Source organism: Mauremys mutica, chromosome 3 (assembly GCF_020497125.1).
Source record: "Mauremys mutica isolate MM-2020 ecotype Southern chromosome 3, ASM2049712v1, whole genome shotgun sequence".
NCBI lineage: Eukaryota > Metazoa > Chordata > Testudines > Geoemydidae > Mauremys > Mauremys mutica.
Window position 1 is genome coordinate 155742143 of NC_059074.1, and position 27570 is coordinate 155769712.

Genomic DNA, 27570 nt, shown 5'->3' on the forward strand with positions numbered 1-27570 from the left:
AATTTACTTTCCATTTCTTTTCCCCAACAACTGAGTAAAATTTGGTGTTTCAGCCACTGCTCTTGGCCTTAAACTCAATTGCTGTGCTACTGACAGAAGGTGAAGGCAAAATAGGGTGACCAGATAGCAAGCATACAAAATCGGGACAGGAGATGGGGGGTAATAGGTGCCTATATAAGAAAAAAAAACCCAAATCAGGACTGTCCCTGTAAAATCGGGACATCTGGTCATCCTAAGGCAAAATGGCCTGAAATCAGGGGAACCAAATTATGATTTTGGGGAGGGGGGGAGTGTTTGTTTCCCCGCTTCACAACTTCTTTCAGATTAGCTCTCATTAGGTCATCAATATATTTTATAATTATATTGCTAACATAACTTGTTCACCCAGGGTAGATCATTTTAAAAGCAGCAAAAGGCTTTGTCCTTCTCTGAGTTTTCTGCTTTGGATCCAATTTTCCAGACGGCTTCCACTCAGGCACAAGGACAAGTGATTTACCCAAAGGTCACAAGCCCAGCCAGGATTAGAACCTTATCTTCTCTTCCTCAATCAGTGTAAAAAACTGCCAAATAACATTGCTGCTGCGAGCACAGAGGTATAAATATTAAAGCCTATTTAGACACCTTGTCAACGGGCTCCCTGCTCCCAGTTTATGGCAGGTGGAATCATAATAAATATGAAGAGGAAAAACAAACATTAAAAAAAAGCAAGTTAATCTGTAGCCGGAATATTTTAATAAGGTAATTAAACTTGTGGCGCTGAGTTGGATTTCACCAACACTTGCTTTTCTACTGACACCCAAAGCAAAGCTTTTCATGAGAGAGAACATTTGCAAAGTGCTAGAGAGTTGCATGACTGCTCATATTGTTTCATGGGAGTTGTGCTGACATTGCTCTAAATACGCTACTGATCAGAGGGCTGATCTCGCGCTCTGGGCCACGAAACAGGCTTCAGATAAAGGGCTGCATACTGGACGTGGAGGATAGACTCATCCCTCCAGGCTGCTCTGTGGTGGCTTCTGCAGCCTCAGGAATGCAACATACTTTGCAGCTGCTGTGCCTTCACTAGGTGGGTGGAGGGCTGGCTGATGTGTTGTTGCAATTCCACAGCCACCCACCACACCTACATCCATCTTATCTGTGCCAAGCCTCCTCACAGGTGCCTGATGGAGCACCTGTGTGGCACAGCTCCACAGTCACAGGGGATGCAGACCCTATCTTTATGCTGTCTGTCTCCTGCCCCCAGCCATCTCTCAGCAATTACACTGCAATTAGAGCCTTCTACAAACCTGATTTGGCCCAGAGGGTTAGGCCCCTGGAATAGTATTCAGATCCACCTCACCATATCAGGGAAGTGACGTGAATTTGAACCAAGAGCTTCTTCTAACATACAGGAACTCCTCACTTAATGTTGTAGTTATGTTCCTGAAAAATGCAACTTTAAGTGAAACGATGCTAAGTGAATCCAATTTCTCTATAAGAATTAATGTAAATGAGGGGGTTAGGTTCCAGGGAAATTTTTTTCACCAGACAAAAGACTATATATACATATATACATACACACACACACACACACATGCAGTATAAGTTTTAAACAAATAATTTAATACTGGTACATAGTGATGATGATTGTGAAGCTTGGTTGAGGTGGAGGAGTCAGAGGGTGGGATATTTCCCAGGGAACAGGCAGCAGGAAAGGAGAGAGGGCAGACAGAGACACACACCCTGTGTGTGAGAGAAAAAATGAGAGAAAAGCTCTGTTTTGGACTGTGTTCCTGTCATCTAATAAACCTTCTGTTTTCCTGGCTGGCTGAGAAACATGGTGAATCACAGGAAGTGGGGGGTGCAGAGCCCTGACTCCCCCACACTCCGTGACAACTGGTGGTAGCGGTAGGATGTACTGCATGCCGTGGATGGTGCTTCCTGCAGTAAGTGACTGGGGAGCAATAAAACCAAGGGGGATTGACGAGGACCAGGTGTCCTGAAGGCTCAGAGAGGAGCAGTTTCAGGAGGCAGAGGAGCTACGCTTAACCCCTGGGAATGTGTGACCAGTGAGCAGGACTGTTGCAGTAACGGGGTCTCCCTGGGGACTGAGATGGCAGCTACTGCCTAGAAGCTCCCCCCCCCTTCATCGTATGTCCCCCCTGCACTATGGAAGATGGGGTAAGCGGGGTGCAGGAGCAAGGGGGAGGGGGAGACACCCTAACATTAGCCCCCTTCTTCCCTCCTCCCCCCGTACAGCAAGCAGGAGGCTCTGGGAGCAGCTCCAAGCAGGGCTGGTGCAACCATTTACGGTGCTAGGATTTGGGGGGTGGCATTTTCTTCAGCAGTGACTGGTTTTGGCCATGAGCAACATGGATGTTTTGAACCCACGGTGGGAAATGATTTGATAGATGCACAATAGTTTCTTCACCCAGTTCTGGGCGGGAGCAAACCTGCTAAAGCAGAAAACTCCAGATTTAGAACCCATAGTCAAGCTGTAAATCGATTGCCCGGAGAATGTTGGAGAGCAGCAGCAGCAGGAGTTCTTACCAAAAAAAGGCAAAGGCAGCATTTTGTCTGCTTATTTTGCAGGCAGCAGAAATGATGCAGCATCAAGGTATCACAGTGCAGACACAACACAGGTGTGTTCAAGGTAAAACCCAAGCATTTGAGAGCTGCTTTACCTCCTGGGCCCTCCTATCACTATTAGACAGTGAATTATTCCAGCCTGCCTGTCATTTGCAGTGGGTAAAGCAGTTATGATAGTCATTGGCTCAGTTAAATAAGGTAACCAGCAATGTCACTGACAGCTTTGCGAATGGGGTTTTCTTTTTTCCCCTGTTCTATTTTTAATTGTACTGTTTCCCATCGAAAAGCTAAGCAATGAAAATGGTGCGATGCACTGCTGGGAAATGACGGCTTCCTTGAACCCTTTCACAATTCAAGTCCTTCAGGTTCACACCACGGTGGCGTATTTGATTAGTAACATAGTCTGCAGCAGATGGAAAAGCATTTATACCCTGGGATCATGTGTAAATAACAATAGCTCGTGCTGTGCTTGATGCCCAGGTGATTTACATGCATGACTCCCTCCATGCACAGATGGGAGAAGCTAGTGCAGAGAAATCCTATCCCTAACACTATATCCAAGAAGATGGGCTGGGCAAACTGGATAAAGGGGGTGCTTCACCTTCAGGTCACAGGTTTGAAGTCGGCACAGAGGATGGGACTTTTGTAGGGTGGGACTTATGTGATTCAGGAGCACAAATCTCATTAACTTTCAAGTCACTTCGGCCCTTTTGAAAATCCCACCCAGTGTTTGTTCTCAGAAGACATCTGTGCAGGGCCCTATGTGGAATGACTTGGTGAGTCCCATGCTGTTGGAAAGCCCTACTCCCCCATCCCCTTTTGCTATGCTGGGACCTAGCCTGAAGACCAGCTCAGAAAGGACTGTTTCCCCTCAACTTCACATCATGGGGTCTCCACTTCCCTCTCCCACTGAATCCCCTTGCCCCACACCACCATTATGTTGGCATTTTACCTCTGGCCAATGCCTGCTTCCTGGAACCTAAACATGTCACCTCTACCATGCCCGTGAGCACTAATGGCCACAGGGGCGAGAGAACCCTCAGGGATCTCCTGAGTTGGGGCTTCCTGCTCAGTGATGCAACTGGGGGAATCCCAAATCCTTCCTTCAACACACACATTCTGGGAGGCAGCAACAGCATTGGAGTGGTTTTCCTCTCTCCTGCTCTCTACAAAAGCCCTCTGGGTGACTCCCACCGGCATGTGTACCATGCAGAAGGAAACCCCATCCCCTCAGGCCCCAGGGTCTTATGCTAGCACCAGCTTTTGTATTAAGCAGATTGGAAAATGCAAATGTGGCACAATTACCTTCAAATAGCAAAATATTACCTGGGTGATGTAGTATGGACATTTGAGTTATGCCAGGTGTGAAACACGAGACCTGTACTGAGGTTAATGGGGAATACTCAATGATCTTGGCTTGCCCGGGCCATTCAGACAGGAGAAGTAACAATGTTATTGCTCCCCTCATGTTGTCAGAAAGGTTTGTAGATTTAGCGCGCTCAGACATTTGGCCCCCATGGCATGGTTTGCTGGGTTCCATGCCTGGAGAGCAGAGAGCAGTTCAAACCCTCCCTGTCATCTTGATTCTGGTCACATGCATCAGATGACAGCATGGGCTCTCTGTACGCCATATGTACAGACTATATACAAATGAGAATGTGTAAGATAGCTTCATTCTAGCTGCCTGCAGAAGACAAGCTCATTCACATCCATGAAAAGTGCAAGGATTACTTGGCATTTTCTGCTCATCCTCCAGGCAACCATTTTTGTCTCCCTTTAGCATCTCCTTCTCCCACCCACCAGCCTCCCCGCCACCCATGCGGCCAACTAGACACTTGTCTCATTGTGTCCAGGTCTCCACTTTCTCTCCAAGGCTCTTCCACCAAAGTTTCCATCTTTGCAGTGAAACAATAAATACTGTACACACCGTATTTCAGTAGGGCAGTCCTCAGGCCTCAGCCAGGACTCAGTGTTATTGAAAGACATTTAGGGATTGGTTGTGTGCGGTTCTTACTCATTGACTCTATCACCCCAACTGGCCACTAACTGCAGGTCACAGCTGACATCCCTTCTTCAACCTGGAGCTCCCCGGCCTAACCCTTTTTTACTCCTGCTCCCATCTCACAATGAACAAGGGCGCCCAATGGTTTTGCTGTTGAGTTCCCAACAGCCTCTGCTTTGTGCCATGGCTGCTTCCGATGAAGCTCTCGTGGCTGGTTTTGCTCGATGACTGCCTTGGGCCGTCAGGACATCACCATGTCCCAGCGCTGACTCATGGCTGTGCTCTCACAAGGGTTGATGACGAGCTCTCTGGTGCTCTCGTTGGTGTCCCCCATCATTTCAGTGTCCAGGCAGAAGCGCGAGGCCATGTGCTCAATATGAGAACCAACTTTACCCCATCGCTGTGCAGGGAGACAAGGGGAGAGGGATATGAGTGAGGGCTCAGGGGATGGCGCTAGCAGTATCAACAGCTGTATAACAATAATCACCCTTTAGATATACTGCTGGCTCAACCCAAGCTGCAGCAAGTACCAGGAGATGGCAGAAGATATTTAAACAAGGAAATCATATCCGATTCTGCTTGCCCTGGTCCTAGGAGGCGCTAAGCACCCGCTGCTCCCACTGAAGTCACTGAAGACACTCCGCAATCCTTGTCAGCAGTTTTCATGTTAGGTGGTAGCCTCTTCCTAGCCTCCAGGCTTTACAAAATAATACATCAACAAAGGTTTTCTCCTCTAGGTCTGTGGTTCAAACGCCACCCAGGACATTAACTCCTGAAACATGGTAGCATCTGATGGCTGGCAGGCAGCCTGTGTGCAATGAGCTGCTGGTTTCAGTTGGGTTTCTAATGGGCAATGTCCTCATGGCCAGTGGCACCAAGAGCCATGCTCACTGACACACTCAGCAGAGAAGCCAAGAATTGAATGGGCCATAGAGACTCCACTGCCGCTAGCGGCAGTATCTCCAGGACCCAGAATGCACTGGTGGGATGATGTGGGGGAAGCTTATACGGCCATCGCCGGTGCTGTACCTGCTCTGGGGATAAACAGGACTCCAGGGCTGTCAAAGACAGCAACAGATCAATCAAAGACTCACCTGTTTGCCGTCACCTTCTTTGCAGGGTGACAGCAGCACTTGGGAGCCTGGGAAGAGGGTGTGCACTGACAAGCAGAGCTGCTGCTGGCGGACCTGATAGTTGTATGTGTACGTCCATTCCTGGAAGGAGAGAGAGGAGAAACCGGGACAAAATCAAACTAATCTTTTAGCATCCTTTCACCCTGAAAGGTGGAACCAAAACAGTCTCAAGACCTAGGGAGAGCTGCTGGGAAAAGGCCCTGTGAGGAGAGGGGCTCAAAGAGAATGAGGAGTGAGGACAATGGCAGCAGAAAAGATGATCCCTGCTCTCTAGTAGAGGAAGAGAGACAGAAATGGTTCCCTCTCCTTTCAGTGGGATAGGATGCTTTCCCTATGGTGTGGCTGGGGTGAGGAGGAGGACATGATGTGTAGCAGATTTTGCTAGTCAAACTCCCCCTGATGCCAGTGGTGAAGGGAGCCCCAAAGGTTTAAAGCGGTCACACACATTATTAACTAGTTATGGTGCGCTGCCACCATGTCATTCATGCTGATCAGTATCATCTTATCACTTGCCTGTGGTTCCCCCACTCCCCTGCTTGTTACAGACACCTGTGGTCTCTCATTTTCTACTTATATTTTAAGTGATTTGGCGCAGGAACTGTCTCTTTGTTATGTTTGTACAGCACCTAGCACAGTGGCGACCTGTTTCATGACCACCAAATAGATAGTAATATGAGTGTAAGATGCCTGGGCCGGGTGGTGCTCCCCCTCCTATTCAGGAGGAATTCCTGTTGGCTTCAATGGGACTTACTGCTATCCACAGAGGGGAGAGTTGAGTGTGCTAGTAGTTATTGGCCCATTAATGCCTCTGCTGTTTTTATGGCAAGCTTTCTCCCAGGAACGTTTCCCTTTCTGGGCAGGATTCCTTCTATTCAGGTATCGCCAATTGCTTGCCTCCATGTATATGTTAACCAGGTGTACAAGACAGGAGAGGTGGGAGGGAGGCAACAAGACAGGAGAGGTGGGAGGGAGCTGATGTTGACTTAGAGAGAAGCAGGGAGGAGCCGCAGCTGTTTACAGATCACCCAGTATGAGAGGAGCTAGACTGAAGTGGATCAGTGGAGAAGCCTCCAGTGCTTGGAGCAGTGACTTCCAGGCTGGTACTAGAAGATGGAAAGGCTGCTTCACGAAGCCCTGCAACGCTTTGTTAATGCAAAGGGAATTAATGGACAATGAATGGCCTGATTTTCAGAGGTGTTCAGCACTTGCAGCTCCCATTGACTTTGATTTGTAAAGGTTTCAGGCCGCATTCGTTTGCATTATTAGAGAAAGAGAGAGAGAGAGAACACCTTCTGCCCTCAATATTGCAACACAATATGGTCAGCAGTTCTAACCCCTTTGATATGAACATAGACAGCAACAGGCTTTTAGCTCCTGAGCATATAAATTCTGTTTGATCTCGGCGTTTAGCTGCCCAAAAAGGAACATGTGCATTGTACAAAAGGCCCAAACCTACAAAGACTTTACACTTTGTCTCACTTTTCTGTGCTTCTTAGGACCAGCGTCCACCATCTTCTTACAGAAATCAAAGCTGGCTGCTTAAACAGGCTGCCCTCAGGCTTGTCGGGGAGAATTGCCCAGGATTTCAACACAAGCAAGAAGCATGCATTTTGGAGATGTATACTGCACCCAAAGGGCCTTTTGGCAGCTCTTTTTTCTTTGTCAGAGTTCGCCTCATCCTACAGCTATTGAATTCCAAACATTCTACCATATGTGCTGTCAGCTGCTGTGCAAGCTACCAGCCTGGGAAACTGTGTGCCAAATTAGTCCTGCATCTGTCAAGAATCAAGCCCCCGGGGCCAAATCCAACACCTATTCTTGGCGTCTGTACCTCCCATAAACTGCTCTGAAAATTGACGTCACCCTCTTCACCAATTCTTCTTTTAAACAAAGGTGGACCCAAGCTCAACCCATGGCTCTGAACATGCCTAACTTTGGGGGAAGTTAACTTTGCACCCCCAGCTCATTGGTCTGGGCCCATACTGATTCACAGAGTATTACCTTACTACACGAATAGCCCCATTGGCTTCAACTGGACTACGAGAAAAATGCACTATTCCAGTGAGTCTCAGCTTTCTCCACATCAGGAGCTCCTTTCTATACTGCAACCCCACCTCCTTACACACCTCCCCTCTAAACGGGACCAGCCTCCCATTTAGCAATATGGAAAGGGTGACCCCTGTGCTGAGACTCTCATCTACTACTCTTTGTAAAGCAGTAGACACGAGCCCTTTATAAGCAGGTTTATACAGCAGCATCACAATAGGGAATCTTCAACCGGTTTGAAACTGTGATGGGGGAAGGAGAGGGGCACTAAGAACCAGTTTCAAAGTCATCATGATCCAAGCCCCCTTTCTTAAGAATTGGATTGGTAATGGGAGAACATAAGAATGCTCATACTGGATTAGACCAATGGTCCATCTAGCCCAATATCCTGTCTTCCAACAGTGGCTGGAGCCAGCTGCTTCAGAGGGAACAGAACAGGGCAACTATTGAGTGACCCATCCCCTATTATCCAGTCCCAGATCCTGGCAGTCAGATGTTTAGGGACACCCATAGCATGGGGTTGCATCCCTGACCATCTTGGCTAACAGCCATTGATGGACCTATCTTCGATGAACTTATCTAATTCTTTTTTTGATCCCAGTTATTCTTTTGGCCTTCACAACATCCTCTGGGAATGAGTCCCACAGGTTGACGCGTACTGCATACAGAAGTACTTCCTTATGTTTGTTTTAAACCTGTTCCTATTCATTTCAGTAGGTGACCCCTGGTTCTTGAGTTATATGAAAGGGTAAATAACACTTCCTTGTTCATTTTCTCCACACCATTCATGATTTTATAGACCTCTATCATATCACCCCGTCGTCTCTTTTCCAAGACGAACAGTCCAGGCTTTTTTAATCTCTCCTCATATGGAAGCTGTTCCATACCCCTAATCATTTTGTTGCCCTTTTCCAATTCTAATATATCTTTTTTGAGATGGGGTTACCAGAACTGCATGCAGTATTCAAGGTGTGGGCATATTATGCATTTATATATTTTCGTTATATTTTCTGTCTTATTATCTATCCTTTTCCTAATGGTTCCTAACATCCTGTTAGCTTTTTTCACCACTGCTGCACTTTGAGCAGATGATTTCAGAAAACTATCCACAGTGACTCCAAAAACTCTTTCTGAAGTGGCAACAGCTAATTTAGATCCCATCATTTTGTATGTATAGTTGGGATTATGTTTTCCAATGTGCATTTATCAACATTGAATTTCATCTGCCATTTTGTTGCCTAGTCACCCAGTACAGTGAAATACCTTTGTAATTCTTTGCAGTCAGCTTTGGATTTAACTATCTTGAGTAATTTTGTATCATTTGCGAATTTTGCCAGCTCACTGTTTACTCCTTTTCCCCCCCAGATCATTTATGAATACATTGAATAGTAGGGGTTCCAGTACAGATCCGTGGGGAATCCCACTATCTACCTCGCTCCACTGTGAAAACTGACCATTTATTCCTATACTTTGTTTTCTATCTTTAACCAGGTACTAATCCATGAGAGGACCTTCCCTCTTATCCCACGACTGCTTATTTTGCTTTAAAGTCTTTGGGGAGGGACCTTGTCAAAGGCTTTCTGAAACTCCAAGTCCACTGAATCCAGTGGATCACCCTTCTCCACATGTTTGTGGACCCCTTCAAAGCATTCTAATAGATTGGTGAGGCATGTTTTTTCTTTACAAACGCCATGTTGACTCTTCCCCAACATATGGTGTTCATGTATGTGTCTGATAATTCTGTTCTTTACAATAGTTTCTGTGGTACTGAAGAGAGGTTTACCAGACCGTAATTGCCGGGATTGCCTCTGGCGCTACTTTTAAAAATCGGCATTGCATTAGTTATGCTTCAGTCATCTGGTATAGAGGCTGATTTGAGCTCAGAGATGGGCGTAAATGTGCAGAGGCCCCTCTGAACTATCTGAATATCAAGTGGGAAATCTCAAGACAACTCCATGGGCCTCACTTTTTAGAACTGATGATCTCCCACAGCCTGAGCTGAAGTCAACTAAAAAAAAATAAAAAAATCAGACTCTTTGAGAACTGCTTCTCTCGTGGCAGTATGGTGTTTTCACTTTCAGCCCTAGTGATGAAAAGGTGCAAGAAAAGGAAAAATACTGGAAAAATAAAGTGAACTGAACACTTCTGAACTTGCAAGATGCTTTGCTTTGAAATATGGGGTGTGGGCAAAGGCCTATGTGGGTTCTTATTTTATCCCATCCCATCTAACCCTTGTTTGGATCATTTCAGGTAAGTATACCTACTTCCTCTTCACAATAGACCATTTTAATCTTTCCCTCAGGTTCTTAACGGATCAGGTAAAGGTAGGTACACAGTAGGGCTGAGTACAAGCTTCAACTCTCATATGATCTAGGGCTGGAGGTGTGCAGAGCATTCTGGGATCGCTCTGAAGAGGGGAGTCCCCATAAAGTGTACCAGATGTAAAGGCAGCAGATTGTCCAGAAGAGGCCACTCTGCAGGCTGAGGGCCTACCATGGATGGGACGTGACAGTAGACATGAGGTGATGCAGAGACTACAGTTACAGGTTTTCAAAGACAAGCCAGCCTCTTGTTACAAGGTGGTGGAATTGTGTTTGTTGGGGGGAGGGGAGGGGAAGGAATGGGGCTGGATAGAGCAGAGAGGGTCACGAGCTGGTCACAATAAATGGCAATGATGCTTTCCTCTGAAATCCCAGCCATACTAACTCCAGCTGAGGCTTGGGACTGTTTTTCAAAGCTTTAACATCATTCAAGGAGGCATCCGTCACTGCTACTCAGCATCGTTATGAATTAACGACATGATTTTAAATCGTCACCTTCGGCTTAGTGTAGGCTGGCTGACATATAAAAAGAATGCCTCTCAGCCAATCAGAGAGCAGCCAGCTGGAAGCCCTAGATAATGCAGGAAGCCTAGCGAGGTTCTAACATTGAGATACAAGAGCGCAGCTGTGCCCTGAGGCTGGAGAAGGAACAAGGTAAGGAAGGGTTAAAGCAAATCATTCCTGGAGAAGCCTGGGATGATCTCAGTTTATTATCTTATTAATATGGATAATTAATAACTCAGTGTAACATTATAATTAGCATTCTATAGCCCCATCCACCTAAGGCTCTCCACGTGCCTCACTGCTATTAGTTAATCAGCTTTTCTCATGCCCCTTACAAAGAGGGAAGCTGAGGAACAGAAGGTGACATGTCTCAACTAATATCACTTAGGGCACCAGCGCTGGAGCAGGGGTGAGAACTCCCAGGGTCGGCTGACTTCCAGTCACCTACTCTAACTATTACATTACACTGTCTCCCAGTGCATGAGCAGCTTCGTTTTTTAATTTGTTTTAAAAAGCCCATATAGCCAGAGCAGGGGCAGTGCAATAGCGTTTTTAATAAATTGCCCAGGGAGGTTCTAGAATCTCCATCACTGGAGATTTCTAAGAGCAGGTTGGACAAACACCTGTCAGGGATGGTCTAGATAATACTTAGTCCTGCCATGAGTGCAGGGGACTGGACTAGATGACCTCTCAAGGTCCCTTCCAGATTCTATGATTCTATGAATCGTTTGTGTGCTACCCTCTACCAAGCCCATCTAAGGCCACACCTTTAAAGTACTAGCCTTTACTTGCAATCGCCCGGGAAGGCTGATATTAAATGCCAAGAGCTTCACTGGGTCCATTTTAGAAGATGTGTTGAACAGGCCAATGCAGTCAAGTGAGGTGAAGGGAGAGCTGCTCTCAACACTTCCATTAGCTCTCCAGTCCCTATTTTGCCACATAAGCCACAGCATTTGTTTTCAGTAGGGAGATGCTGCCTTAATACTCCTCATCTATTGTCCCTGATTCTGGACTAGGCTGCTGCCTCTCTGCTGTGACTGATCCACCATAAAGTGACAGCTAAGTTGGCCTAACTGTTCCCAGTCAATATACCTGGAGTAGGGCACTTCCCTGGGAAGTGTGTGACTCAGTGGCCCTGCACTGCTCCTGTCGTATTATCCAGTGTAGGGGAAAGCCAGGGGAGAAGCAAGAGTGAGAGAGGGCATGCTGGGAAAGGGAGGAGCTATGAGCAGAGTGTTCTGCTCTCAGCTATTCATTCAAAATTGCAATAAGTTAGAGCATCCCTTGGGGCAAACACTGAGGTCTTAAAGTCATCTTTGCTCCCCCCGCTTGCACCCTGAGAGGCACAGCTCAGAGTTGGGGCCACTGCATTCAGCAGGATTACAGTAGGATCCTGGGGACCTGCATTCAGTGGTCCAAGAAGGTCCTAAGTACGAGGGAGTCTCTGAGGGTATGTCTTCACTATCGGCCGGTCTATCCAGGAGGGGTCAAAGGGGAAGATCAAAAAGTCTAATCAGGTGAGGTTGGATTGAGCAAGGAGGCAGAGTTCATTGGGGCTTGGGGGAGGAGATCACAGAGCTCATTAAAGGAGGGACAGAGAGAGGAAGACAGCCTCAGAGGCAGAGCAAGGATTAGGAGGGAAATTCTGTGAGGGGGGATGGTTCTGATGTTTTTCAGACCCTGAAAGTTTTGGTGGATACACAGTTTTTGTAGTACTAGTCCTCCCCTCGGATGGCTAGCAGTGAACCGCGAACTTTGGGACAAAGCTGCCACGTCAGGTCACCATGCTGTAGTTCCCTCGCGTTTGGACGCAATGATGCAGCATCACAGTGTTCTGTCGGAGAGTGGCAGCTTCTCTCTCCTAATGCACAGTCATCTTGCTGCTGCCGCTGACATGCTCAAGTGTAGCGAGGCCTAAGAGGCTTCTGATTTTTGTTCTCAAGCATGTCAGGCTGCCGGGAACTGCTAATGATTAATGGATTTATTAGATGAATCCCAGAGTCAGAAATCTATTCCAAAAAGGTTCCTGCACAGCCTAATATCAACTGATGCTCCGTTACAACAGAAAACAAATGCACAAGCCAACCAGTGACATCTTCATTAGATGATCCAGGGCAAAATTACGATCAATTATTTACTCCCTAATGCATTTTGCTGGTGAAGAGCTAAATCAATCAATTCCTTTAGTAAATGAGACACAAGATGGAAAAATACCAAGCTTCTGGCCGGGAGCACTGTAGAGACAGCACACTCAGCCCTGGGAAATCAGCATCTAGTCCTGCTCCACAGAATTCCCTCCACACAGCTGACTTAAGGTCTGGCATCCTTGGACTCAGCAGGGAGTGATGCCACACAGGAAAATTTGACATTTTGAAACTATTTTTCACCTTGAATCAGAATGGGAAGTCGAAATGTCAAAAAATGTTGTGGAACAAAAAAATTCTGAAAACAAAAATGTTGTTTCCTTTTGATCAAAAATGTTAATTTGATATGTTGAAGTCATCATTTTTCATTCAAAATATCATGACATTGCAAATGGTGTTTCATTTTGAAATGTTGGCTTAAAGCAACATTTTTCATTCTGATTTTCCCAATTGGAAAAATTTGAAAATGGCATCAAAATGCATTGAAAATTCCAGGTTTGACTAGACCGCATTTTCTGAGAGAATTTTTGATGCAACATGTTTCAGCCAGCTCTAGTTAAGCCTTTCCCCTGCTGTTTGTGTGGAACTTCTACACAGCAGCAGACAAAAGAAAAATATTTTTAAAACCAGGATAATATGACTGTTATACTATAAAACTTGTCACAGAAATTCTGGGGTAACACCTGGAATCCAACTAGCCATTGTCTCTTTAACAGGACAGAAAAGTAGGCTTTTTGCATGTATTAGAGATGTAGAATGGTAGGTAAAATGCATATACAATGGAAGGCCTCATTTGCACATGCAAATTAGGTAATTCTGCAGCAATATAGCCACTTTTGGTCACTTATGAGACTAATTACCCACTGTGCATGTGTAACCCCCACACACTTAGGCTATGGCTACACTACAAGCTAAAGGTGTGATTCCCCTGCTCATGTACACATACTCGCACTAGCTACCATAAATCGCAGTGTAGCCCTGGTAGCATGGGTACTGGCAGGTTAGCTGTGCCTCCACTGCTGCTACCTGTGCTACTGCTGCTACCTGTGCTACTGCAGTTACACTTCTACTTACGCTTGTGCTAGCCTGATGAGAGCTAGCATGAGTATGTGTACACAAGCAGGGGAATCCCACCGTGCGGGCTGGTGTGTTGATGCAACAGCGCCTCCTTTGGCCATGTAGAGTGTTGCACCAGAGTTCACTCAGTCTGGCATATGTGGTTTTCTCTTTATCCTTCATGGGGTCAGCTGGTCCTGGTATCCAGGGCATCTGGATACTCCCTCAGTTCTTAAGTCTCTCAGGGGTTAGTAGGGGAACGCAGGACTGCCCCCTCCATGGGATTGCAGCTCAGCACCCTTAAGCCAAACAGGAAGAATTGGGCCTCTACAACTCTTCCTGCTGCACCCTGAGCTCCTTCCTACCTTCCCTGGTTTCCATAGGCTTTTCAGCCTGTTGGTCAAGTTGTCCTTTCTCAGGATGTGGACTCTGCAAGGCAGGAGTTTCCTTCTCCAGTCTGCTTGCCCCTCTGGCAGCAGCCCTGCCCCAATGCCTCCCAGCTCTTTTATTCTCACAGCTGCTGTGAGGCAGCCAATCAGCCTTGGCCAGCAGTACTTGCCTTAACTCCTTGGCTGCAGGGCCAGCATGGGGTATATACTCCCCCTGACACACCCCTAGCTCACAGTGTAGACATAGCTTTAGTGAGAGCTGCACATATACAATTATTGGATTTGTGTGCACAAAATAAGTGTAGAGTTGCATACTATCTATTTGTACAGCTCCCATAGAATATCAAGGTTGGAAGAGACCTCATGAGGTCATCTAATCCAACCCCCTGCTCAAAGCAGGACCAATCCCCAGGCAGATTTTTGCCCCAGATCCCTAAACGCCCCCCTCAAGGATTGAACTCACAACCCTGGGTTTAGCAGGCCAATGCTCAAACCACCGAGCTATCCCTCCCTATCACTGGAGTAGCTGAGCACCTCATAGACCTTAATTAACTTGTTTTCATAGCACCTCTATGGAGTAGAGAAGTGTATTATCCCTGTTTAACAGAGGGGGAATTGAGCCTCGAAGAGATTAAATGACTTGCCCAAGGTCACACAGGAAGACTGTGGCACAGACAGGATTTAAACCCAGATCTTCTGAGTCCAAAGACCTCGGCAGAAGACTACCCTTCCCGTTCTAATGTATCTGAGAATCTGGAGCAGAGAACACATGCTGACTGATGTTGCATATTTCTTCTCTCAGTGAGAATTTGAAAAATAAATGAGGTCACGCTCATTAAGCTCTTGCTAGTTTAATGGGCAATTTAATATTGAATGAATGCAGACTATGAAGTTATAAATACCATTGCAATTCAGTACATTTTGAAATAGAAAGAGGAGTAAATAGGTCGGAAAGATGAGGGGAAATTATAGTTCTCATTTTCTTCCTCTGATCTCTGCATTTGAATTGCATGTGAAAAGCAGAGAGGTCTGAGTGAGCTGAGCTGCCAATGAAGAGTGCTCCGTGCAGCTCAGGAAAGGCGGGTTAGGCCAAAGGTGGTCTTAGGTCATCTTTGCATTCACTTGACTCTGGGGCTGTCTGGTTGCAGGGATAGTCGCCTGGTGGCTGCGGCAATTGACGGGGGCTGCCACTGGCCCCAAGTGATTTTGCTTGATTGGCAACTGGGGATGATCAGGAGTCCCTCATCACACCTCCACCCCCTTTTCCCAACCACTGGGAAGGGAAGTGGTAGCAGCTCAGTGCCACTCAGAGATTGCTCTGCAGGGGGCAGTCTTCCAGCGGCCGACTATGCGGGCAAAGCTGCTCCCATAAACTGGAGGCTCAGGGCCCCTGACAGATCAGCTTTAAGACCCCAGATGAACTCCGATGTGTAGCTCAGCTTTCCTTTCATCTGTATTAGAAGGACAGGCCTAAAACAGTTACCTGTGCCACTGCTGCCACACCTTTGCTGCTGATGCAGGGATTTAAGCTCAGGATGGGGAACTCCTGATCTTCAGACTTCTGGGACTCCAGACACCTCTGTCTCTGCCGGATCATTCCAGACTGATACAATGATTCCTCGGGAATTCTGGGGAAATAACCCAAGATGATGTTACAGTATCTGCTGTAGACATGCCCAGCATTCAGAGAAAGATGGGGCTGTTCACCTAGTTGGATGGATTCGTTGCTGAAACGAAGAACTGCAAAGCCCATCACAGTGATGAGTTGCTATGCGTATTACAGAGGACAGATATTTACATTGCAGAACAGGTATCTCATGATGGACTGAGAGCCTTCCTATGTGGCATCACTACAGGAGATAGACTAAGGGCATGGCATACGGCAAATACAGCAGACAGAAATAAATTGGGTGCCTGTTAAAGGTCTGTCTTTGACTCACAAGTGTGAGGGAACCTCAAATTCAGCTGCCCACCAGTCTTTCTCTCTCAGTGCAATGCCTCTTTGTATGAAGAAAGCTCTATACAGTAAGAGCTCATCTACACGTGATGTGCTACAGCAGCACAGCTGCACCGCTTTAGCACTTCAGTGTAGACACTACCTAGCCTGATGGGAGGGGTTCTCTCATTGGCGTAGGTAATCCACCATCCCGAGAGGTGGTAGCTAGGTCAACAGAAGAATTCTTCCATCAACCTAGTGCATTCTACACCAGGGCTTAGGTCAGTTTATCTACGTTACTCCGGGATGTAGAGTTTTCACATCCCTGAGCAACGTAGCTGGATCAACCAAACTTTTTAGTGTAGACCAGGCCTAACTCTGAGTCTTTTTCTCTCTCTGACTCCACGTTCAATCACTCCCAGCAGGTCCCTGGATGCAGCTCCAGAATCCTTTGCACTGTTTCCCAAGATGGTGGAGGGTAGCCACTGAGGGAATTGCTGCAATGGCTTCTGAGGCACTTCTTGTGTCTGTGGGGTAGCCAGTTGAAAGTAGCTAAGAAAACACACTTTAGCAGAAAACCTGAGACACAGAGTGAGATGAGCTCTGGCTCAGCAGCCCTCAGGCATCTGCTGTTGCCTACAGGCAGAGAACAACGTCCTGAAAAAGATTTTCAATGATGATTTCTGAGTTTTCCCCTTTCCCACAGAACCTGAAAGCACTGGTGAAAATGGAGATCCGTGACGTATCGGTCACATACCAATCAGCTGGCACTAAATCTTTATGAAGAAGAATATAACAATTGGCCAATACCTAAGTTCTGGATAAACATTTTTCAGGTACCACTTGAAAGTCTGGCATTTCAAGCTCTTCCTCAGTTCCAGTCTGCTCTGGATGCTGTGGGGGAAAAACATGACATAGTTATCATTGCAGTGAACACACAGATGTTACATATGGAGGCAAATCTGAGTCACGAAGATCAGATCCAAGTCACAAGGGAGGAAGAAAAGGTTTGTATATGTACCAAGCCAATAACATGCAGGACTGGGAGTCAAGAAACCTGGCTTCTGTTCCCTACTCTGCCACTTATATGCTGTAGAAATAAATATATGGAGATATACCTATCTCATAGAACTGGAAGGGACCCTGAAAGGTCATTGAGTCCAGCCCCTTGCCTTCACTAGCAGGACCACGTACTGATTTTTTGCCCCAGGATTGATCTCATGACCCTGAGTTTAGCAACCTAATGTGCAAACCACTGAGCTATCCCTCCCCCAAGTTATTTCACCTCTCTATACCTTGGTTTCCCTGTCTATAATATGGGACTAATGATCCTTCTCCACCTTTGTACAGTGCTTTGAGACTGAAGGAAGAACAGGCTGATAGAAGAAGAAAATATTTAATATATGCTATTTAATGTACTAAATAAATATTAAATTAATATAGGAATTTTACATGAAATGAATATATAGTATGTGCTAATAAAATAATAATAATAAAAATGTCCTAATTCAGCAAAACACTTCAATATGTGCTTAAATCCCTTTGAAGACAGTGGGATTTAAGCACATGCTTAAGCATCTATTGAAGTCGGGGAGGCAGGTGGGCACAAGCCCATCTGAATGCTCCTCCCCCAGCCTAAAGGGAGGAGCTACTGAACCCAGGATTCAAATGAAGACAGGGGACAACTTTTTTTGCCCCATGCTTAAGTACTTTGATGAATCAAGGCCTGGTTCCAGCCCACTACCTGGGCAGGCCATGCTCCCTTTTAACCATCACGCTGAGCAAGGGTCAAGCTAGCATACATGGGCTGTTAGTAACTATGAAGCAGTAGGAAGCATCCCACATAGTTTGCTTTCCCCTTCCCAGAACCCTCTGTCCTCTCTGCAGTCCAGTTTGCCTAGTGTGTCAGAGCGTTTCCTTCCCTTCGTGCTGGTAGCAGAGAAGAGGATATGGCTGACTGTAAACAGGTCAGGCTGCACAGTATTTTCATAATCTAGATTCCCTGGAAATTGAAAAGCAGGAAAGACTCTGCTCCAGCAATTCACCTTTGGACTGAGACCCTGCATCTCATTCTCAGCTTGAAAGGAGAATCTCTGTGAAAGCAAGGAGCATGTGAAACCAGGGGATTAGAATGCAAGGCTGGCTGTTATCTAAACTCAAGAATTTGCTGCCTGTGAATACAGACCTTTTTTTTAATAAGGAGGATTTCTGAGTAGCCATGATTATAAGGGAAAGAATCACAAATGTCCTAGTGGAGTATAAAGCAGTAATTCAGCTTTCATAAATCCACGTCTGCCAAGACGGGGTCCAGAACATGCTGATTATTTTTCTTGCCTGCTGGTTTCACTTCTAAACTACAGTGTTAAAGCCCATCTCTAGGACTAGAGCTATTTGAAGTCAAGAGCAGGAATCTGGCTTGGGGTGGGGGGGATTCCCCAGCAAGAATTCAGTCCTCTCCTTGGCATGACCTAACAGCTTCTAAACAGGGCTGTCAAGCGATTAAAAAAAATGAATCGCGCGCTGTTAAACAAAATAGAATAGCATTTATTTAAATATTTGTGGATGTTTTCTACATTTTCAAAATATATTGATTACAATTACAACACAGAATACAAAGTGTACAGTGCTCAATTTATAATTATTTTTATTACAAATATTTGCACTGTAAAAAACAAAAGAAATAGTATTTTTCAATTCATCTAATACAAGTACTGTAGTGCAGTCTCTTTATCACGAAAGTTGAACTTACAAATGTAGAATTATGTACAAAAAACCTGCATTCAAAAACAAAACAACGTAAAACTTTAGAGCCTACAAGTCCAATCAGTCCTACTTCTTGTTCAGCCAATTGCGCAATAAGTTTGCTTACGTTTGCAGGAGATAATGCTGCCCCCTCTTCTTCTTTACAACGTCACCTGAAAGTGAGAAAAGGCGTTTGCATGGCACTTTGTAACTGGCGTCACAAGATATTTATGTGCCAGATAGGCAAGAGATTCATATGTCCCTTCATGCTTCAACCACCATTCCAAAGGACATGCACCCATGGTGATGACAGGCTCTGCTTGATAATGATCCAAAGCAGTTCGGACTGATGCATGTACATTTTCATCATCTGAGTCAGATGCCACCTGCAGAAGGTAGATTTTCTTTTTGGTGGTTCAGGTTCTGTAGTTTCCGCATCAGAGTGTTGCTCTTTTAAGAATTTTGAAAGCATGCTCCACACCCCGTTCTGATCAGATTTTGAAAGGCACTTCAGATTCTTAAACCTTGGTTCCAGTGCTGTAGCTATCTGTAGAAATATCACATGTACATTCTTTGCGTTTTGCAAATCTGCAGTGAAAATGTTCCTAAAACGAACATGTACTGGGTCGTGTGGCACCTTATAGACTAACAGACGTTTTGCAGCATGAGCTTTCGTGGGTGAATACCCACTTCTTCGGATGCAAGTCTTGCATCCGAAGAAGTGGGTATTCACCCACGAAAGCTCATGCTGCAAAACGTCTGTTAGTCTATAAGGTGCCACAGGATTCTTTGCTGCTTCTACAGAACCAGACTAACACGGCTACCCCTCTGATACATGTACTGGGTCATTATCCGAGACTGCTATAACATGAAATATATAGCAGAATGCGGGTAAAACAGAGTAGGAGATGTAAAATTTTCCCCAAGGAGATCAGACACTAAATAATTAACACATTTTTTTAACAAGCATCATCAGCATGGAAGCATGTCCTTTGGAATGGTGGCCGAAGCATGAAAGAGCATATGAATGTTTAGCATATCTGGCACGTAAATACCTTGCAATGCTGGCTACAAAAGTGCCATGCGAATGCCTGTTCTCATTTTCAGGTGACATTGTAAATAAGAAGTAGGCAGCATTATCTCCTGTAAATACAAACAAACTTTTCCTCTTAGTGATTGGCTGAAAAAGAAGTAAGACTGAGGCGACTTGTAGGCTGTAAAGTTTTACATTGTTTTGTTTTTGAGTGCAGTATTGCAACAAAAAAAATCTACATTTGTAAGTTGCACTTTCACGATAAAGAGATTGTACTACAGTACTTGTATGAGGTGAATTGCAAAATCCTATTTCTTTTATCATTTTACATTTGTGACAGGTTCAGGCCAGATGGCTACAAGAGAGTGGTCGAAGGTAGATACATTAGTTCCAGGTTAAGCAGGTCCCTTTTCCCTGGGTAAGATAACAGGGACTATTCCAGAACACTCAGGAAGCTGCTAGAATTAATTAAGGCTAATCAGGACACTTGGTTTAAAAAGGCTCTCACTCCAGTTAGTGAGGTGTGCGTAAGGAGCTGGGAGTGAGAGGACGTGCTGCTGGAGGACTGAGGAGTACAAGTGTTAACAGACATCAGGAGGAAGGTCCTGTGGTGAGGACAAAGAAGGTGCTGGGAGGAGGCTATGGGGAAGTAGCCCAGGTAGTTGTAGCTGTCACGCAGCTGTTCCAGAAGGAACTCTAGACAGCTGCGATCCAGAGGGCCCTGGGCTGGAACCCGAGGTAGAGGGTGGGCCTGGGTTCCCCCCAAACCTCCCAACTCCTCATCCAACACAGGAGGTTCCACCAGAGGGGAAGGTCTCTGGGCTGTTCCTCGACCCACATGGTGGATCAGCAGAAACTGAGGGGATTGTTACTTTTTTCCCATACTAGCCAGTTATCTGAGTGAACAGCAGATTTGAGCCACAAAAGTGGCCAAACTGAGGGCTACTGTGAATCTCTGAGTCTAGCAAAATCCGCCAATAAGCCCAGGACCCACCAAGGTAGAGGAGGAACTTTATCACACAGTGCAAATATTTGTAATAAAAATAATATAAAGTGAGTACTGTACACTTTGTATTGTGTTGTAATTGTAATCAATATATTTAAAAATGTAGAAAAACATCAAAAAATATTTGATACATTTAAATTGGTATTCTACTGTTTAACAGTGTGATTAAAACTGTAATGAATCGCGATTAATTTTTTAATCGCTATTTTTTATTTTAGTTAATTGCGTGAGTTAACTGCAATTAATTGACAGCCCTTCTAAACAAACTGGTTATACGCTTGCAAGCTGGGACTGTATCACCTTACATGTAGCATCTGCCTATTATTAGCACTTAATTATCTGTTACCACAGAAACTACATGGCGACATCTCCAAAGCTGCATACATTGCCCCTGTATCATCATCTTGAACTTTTCATTGCATCAGGCTCACTGCGCAGACCTCTTTGCGCTTCCACTGGCCACCAGAACCATCACTTACTCTCCGTAAGGTCTCCCTTGTGCTGCAGGCCGAGCAGCGTAGTAGTATTGTTTGAACTCATCCATCCATACTTCGGCTGTGCGCTTGGTATTTCTAGAGGAGAAACAAAGGGCTGAGGTGAAAACCTATAAAGCGTTTAAAAGGACTTCCAGCATTCTATCAAGGGAGCCCCTAATGCTGTGACTATACCTCTCTCTCTCTCCACCCCATCACCAACATATTTGGGGTGCTACTTTGGCTTCACCCAGGCCACACTTGCCTTAATTCCTGGTTACCACAGAGATTCCACTTCTTCCCTGTTCCTGCAATTGCTATACACAATCTTAGGTGACAGCTTAGAGGGGGAGTTCCTCATCTTGGCTGGTGTAATAAGATCACTGCATGCTTTGTACTTGTTGTGCCTGGAAGCACAGCTAGTTCTCCTCACAGTAACATCCCAGACAGGCTTGCTTGGGGCTTGGTCTCACAGCTGGTGGGGGTCTCTAAAAGGCTCTATACAATTCGGCTGTTTTGGTTCTTGGGGTTTCAGTCAAATATTTCCTTAATTTCAGGCCATGTCCATTTGCCCTCTTTGCCTCCTTGAGTTTCATTTGAATAAACTCAAAATGAAACTCAGTAGAAACCATTGACACCTCTGGCCTCAATGTGAGACAGAAAATGGCTCAGGTGTTCTCCATGTCAGCTCAGAGGTGTGCAGAAGGCTTGCAGACTTTCAGAAATCTTGTGATGACCCTGAGCGGAGTTTAGAGCCAATAACAAACTCCCGAACCAGGTGAGTTTGATACAGCTTCAGATTTCCTTGCAAATATTTCTTGCTGCTCTATGTCTATTCTCTCACTCTCTGTGTTTCAGGAATACTCTCTCTGCAAGTGATGGCCTCAGGATTTAATGGTCCAGACTATCACTGTAAAAACCACCAGATTGTAAACTCCTCAGGGCAGGGACTGACTTTAGATTTATGTCCTGTTTAGCACCAAACTCACTCCCGGCCATTAGCAAGCAAGAATTATCATGTGAATTGTGCATGATTCTGGAACCTGAGCAGTCTTTCACTGACACTGGTGCAGAAAGGAGTGGCAAAGAGGCTGCACGGAAGGAATTAATCCCTAGAAAAAACCTAGAGACATGGACTTTTTTTTGGAAATATCTCTGTACTGGGCTTCTTTTGGGAGCCCTGAAGGGAGACAGGAGTGTTGGGTTACCAGAGTCCACACTCCAACCAAATTCACATCTTGGAATACTAGAGGTTGGGGCTACAAGGCAACACACGGCTCATCAGGTCCCAGCTCTCAATGCCTTGCTATCGCCTACACACACGATTTTCTAGAATGTTTTCCAATCCCCTTTTGAATGGCTCTATTGACAATACCCCAGCTACCTCTCACAGTGGCCATTCCATTTGCTTAATTGCTCTTCTTGTTGGAGATGGACCTATATCACAATGTTCCAACCCAGATTTAAACTCTCCCTATGCTCAAGGGCATTCTCATCAGAGAGTTTGGTTTGGCCTATAATAGAGATGGGGCTAATAGCAAAGCTGGAATCTGGATTTGGAGCTAAAGCTTCCCAAAGTTCAAAGTTCATGAGCTATCAGGTTGGGCTCCTCTCTTCTTACATTCATTAAAACTTCTCTTCTTTATTATGAACATTAGAGCCAGAACCTGTTTAAGTTCACCCCGTTCATCCCCAACAGGGACCAGTGCAGGTTTGTTCCCTATAGCACCTTATCAAATACTTTGTCTATTCCAGGTTTAAATTGCTCCAGTGATGGGGCTTTTGCCACTTCCTGTCCTTTAGCTTAAGGTCCAGACTTCTTGTCATTATTGAAGGCAAGGCCATTCCATCCATAATCAGCCTCAAAACTTGTCTCCTTCCTCCTTTATATTTACTAAACATCTGTATACACCACTCCTTCACTGCTCCCTTTTTGAAGCTAGGTGATGTATTCATTTCTGGGCACCTATTTGTGAAGGCCCTTTCCTCACCCACCTTGCTGCATGCCAGAAAATCATACCTAACATGCTATAACTGAATGGAAATGAACACATAATTGATTTGTAGGTTTTACCCTCTTCCAATGCCATTAGTCCATGATAAGCCTGAGAAAGACGTATAGTGGACACGTAAGAGGTGACCATGCCGCAGGCAACTGAGTATTCACATTTGTTGTTAGTTATTCTTATAACATCAAGAAATATACACAAAAAAGGGACTCACAAACACACAGCTTATCTGGGAAACTAACTGGTGATAAGCACAACTCTTCCCATCTGTAGACAATGCTTTCCTTATTAACGTATCAATGGACAGCCCTCAGCTTCGAAACTTGAAAGGGGAAAAAGCCCTTTTTGATTCCTTTGGCTCTTCTGCACTTTCTCCTTGGCTAACTATTTCCAACATCTTCCCAGATGGGCGAATGGTGCCTTCACAGGGTAATAACTTGGCCGTCATAGCTGTGCAATGGAGTGCTTAGCTTTGCCCACATCAGTGTGTGCTTGAAAGGTTTACAAGAACTGGGGTCTATTGGCCTCTAATCAGGCATCCCAAGTCCTGATCTTTCACCCAGCATCCTATATCTTAAGCAGCCAACCACAGTGGAGCCAGTCGCTTCCAGCTGTCAGAATTCCAAGCATTCCTGAGGGTCTGCTCTGGAGGCAGCCTCCACTGGAGGGAGGAGAGGGGGTCACACTGTTTGCACCATATCTCAATCTGACACACTGCTCTGGCTTGGTCTCCATTATCGCGATGTTCTTGCATGCATTTGGCCCAGATTTTCTGGTCTGGAGGAGCTGTCCTCAGTCCCAGGCCAGGATCAGTGGGGACAAGGTAGCATTACAACACTTCTATGTTCCCTTGATTTCAGAACCACTAGGCGCCAGCCTGGTGGCATCTTGGAATCAGCTAGGGGAAGGGGCATTCCCCACCACACCCCTCATGCTAGGGGACAGGAAAGGTGGCACAGGAACCACTACCACTATGATGAAGGAATCCCCTGCACTGGGGAAATCCTGAAGGGCCCAAACGCACTGGGTTTATGTCTGCTTTGGGCTGGGAGACTGCTGAAATGTTGACACGTCTAATCTTTCCCCCTTCATCCATTACTCCCAGTAACACCCAATTCTTTTTCAGCACTACATGAAGAAGGCCAGAGCGCAATACCTACTTTATATAGGTGTTGGCGTTTCCCTCTGGAAAGACATAGGGGTGTTTCTTCCGGAACACATGTCCAACCCGGCTGCAGGGGATAATTTCCAGGCTCCCTCCGCACATCCACACACGGAAGGAGATTTCTGCAAGAGAATCAGCTTCAACCTTTTATCTCCGGACCTCCCAGAGCAGGGTAGATCCTGGTTTTCTCTCTCACTTCACCCTCTGCCACACCAAATGCTGATAAATCCATTCTTGGAGGGGCTTTTCTAGGCTCCTAGCTTTCTTAAAAGTGCATTTCAAAGCTACTTACTCTCTGTTTGAAGTTAGCCCACTTGAAACCAGCCTATAGCACAGCGGGAAGAGCTAGACTGTAAGACATGCAGCACAGCTTACATCACAGAAGCATCTTGCTGTTTGTTCTTCTTGTAATTACTTCAGCACTGTATAATTCAGAGTCATGTCCCTCCATGGGGGCTCACTAAGAAAGGGTCTGAATTCAGTTTATTAATGATTGTAACATGCCTTTAGAAGGCCCACATTTTTATGAATCAGGGCCTGATCCTGGAAAGCACTGAGCTGATCATGAAAGGTCCTGAGCACCCTTCAGCTCCCTTCAGCTCCCACCCTTCAGCTGGAATCAATGGGAGCTGAGGGTGTTTGACACATCCCAGGAAGTGCTCAGCATCTTGTACGATGGGGACCTTGGTGCCTGTGCTGCATGCACACATACAACAAGAACAGGAGTACTTGTGGCACCTTGGAGACTAACAAATGTAGCCTACGAAAGCTTATGCTCAAATAAATTTGTTAGTCTCTAAGGTGCCACAAGTACTCCTGTTCTTTTTGCGGATACAGACTAACATGGCTGCTACTCTGAAACATACAACAAGGTCACTCAAACACACATTGGCCCTCGCAGCTCCATGCAGAATCAGACTGGAAAACGGAGCTGCTGGTGTCAGGAAATTTAGTCCAAATTGCCCACAGCCAGTTTCTGACCATCTGGGTGGGCCTTTTTGGAAGCATTTATATCCCCAGTGGATCAAGGATTCAATACTGGAGTAACTGGCTGAAATTCTATGGCTGTGTTATGCAGGAAGTGAGACTAGATGATCTTATGATCCCTTCTGGCCTTAAAATCTATAAATCTGAAATCTCATTGCCAGATCATCACCTTTAGACAGAATAGGGATTCGCACACACCCCTGGGAAACAGCGAGAAAATAAGAAGAAACCAGTTTCACAGTTTCTTGTATCCTGGGTGATGATGGTGATTTTTGAAATTATAGTGCAATATTTAGCACTCATCAGGCTTTACAAACATTGACTTGCTCGTCCCCTGGAAGACAGGAAAGTACAGTTCCCCCCATTTTACTGCTGAATCACAGAAATTGGGCATGAAAGACGCCCATTAGATCATCCAGCAGGGTCAGCTCCAGGGGTTTTACCGCCCCAAGCTGCCAAAAAAAAAAAAAAAGCCGCGAGATTGCAATCTGCGGCAATTCAGCCGGAGGTCCTTCACTCTGAGCGAGAGTGAGGGACTCTCCGCCGAATTGCCGCCGAATAGCTGGACGTGCCGCCTGTCTCCGGAGTGGCCGCCACAAGCACCTGCTTGCTAAGCTGGTGCCTGGAGCTGGCCCTGTCATCCAGTCTATTGCCCTGTCTATGCAGGATTGTTCCTTACACTCCATTTTGCAGTGTTAGCACAATCGTTCTGCTCAGTGGCTACTTCAATACAAATAACAACCAATAACAACAGGGCAGATTTTTAAGGCACAGGTGGTGATTACATGCCTAACTCCCATAGAGTCAGTGGGAGTTCAGCACCTATCTGCCATTTGTCCTTTGAAATGTCCCCCAACTGGCCTAGTTTAAAAAGTCCTAAGAGGCGGCTCTTCCACCTTTTCGCTCAGGAGATTATTCCTCAGCTTAATCCATCTCACTGTCAGGAGGTCTGACCTGACATTCAGCTTTCTTAATTCCACCCCATTACTCTCAGTTACACCTCATGCATCACGCTAACGGTTCTTCGCTCTCCCTATGAACACCCTGCAAGTATATGTGGAGTGTTATGCGCCCACCTTCGTTGTGGGGTGATCAAGCTCTCAAAACAATCTTTGGCTCTTAAAATTTTCCCTGATAATTTCTGCTGCTCTCCTCAGAACACTCAGTTCATTAATATCAGTTCGTTGGTGAAGCACTGGAATGGGTTACCTAGGGAGGTGGTGGAATCTCCTTCCTTAGAGGTTTTTAAGGCCCGGCTTGACAAAGCCCTGGCTGGGATGATTTAGTTGGGGATTGGTTCTGCTTTGAGCAGGGGGTTGGATTAGATGACCTCCTGAGGTCCCTTCCAACCCTGATATTCTATGATCTGATGGGGGAAACTGAGGCACAGAGGTTAGGTGACTTCTCCAAGGCTACATAGAAAGTCAGTGACAGAGCCAGCACCAGATCTCGAGATGTCCCTGGGTCTCAGACCATTAGACAAGGCTTTCCCTCTTTCTCTCCATTTGAGGGTTGAGTTCCCTAAAAGGGAGGGACTCCTCCTGTATGCCCTTTCGCTTGGCATTGGGATGGTTACTGAGCAATTTTTGTTCTAATTCATGGAAAAGTATCAGTCACTCAACTTTTGTAAAAGGTATTTTTTAATATAGAAAACTCAAATTTGGGGGGCGAAATTGGGTGAGTATCCCTTTAAGTACCGTGATAATATTATCAGGTAGGGCAAAACAGCCAGTCATGATCATAGCACTCATGTGACAGCAATGAGCCGCATATGCATTGCTTTGGGGGTTGTCCAGAAACAGCTGTTCCCACCCCTCACCACACCCTGTGGCTTCTCTCTGGGAAAACACAAGAGAAATCAAACTAGCTGCAAAGCCGTCTTGACTTTGGGATGCTTGACATCTGGATCCAAATTTCATGGCTTGAGCCCAGCTCTAATGGCAAAGCCCCAGCAGGAGGTGCTGCCATATGTCGGGAGAGGAAGCACAGCAGGCGGAACAGATGCGGGTGCCTCCTTTCAGAGGTCCCCTCCCTGCTGCCACTCCCCCCACCCCTT

At 45.8% G+C, this 27570-nt stretch overlaps 1 protein-coding gene across 2 annotated transcripts in view; it reads right to left on the reverse strand.

The window, feature by feature from the left end:
- Positions 1-1767: 1767 nt before the first annotated feature.
- GALNT14 (polypeptide N-acetylgalactosaminyltransferase 14) overlaps positions 1768-27570 on the reverse strand; it is a 194661-nt gene continuing 168858 nt past the window's right edge. For both annotated transcript variants that reach the window (XM_045011282.1, XM_045011283.1), the window contains exons 10-15: positions 24523-24649; positions 21360-21452; positions 16910-16993; positions 15647-15791; positions 5665-5784; positions 1768-4970 (exon numbers count right to left, since the gene is read on the reverse strand). In XM_045011282.1, coding sequence (XP_044867217.1) covers positions 4812-4970; positions 5665-5784; positions 15647-15791; positions 16910-16993; positions 21360-21452; positions 24523-24649 — 728 coding nt within the window. In that variant the 3' untranslated portion in view covers positions 1768-4811. The remainder of the gene's footprint in view (positions 4971-5664; positions 5785-15646; positions 15792-16909; positions 16994-21359; positions 21453-24522; positions 24650-27570) is intronic.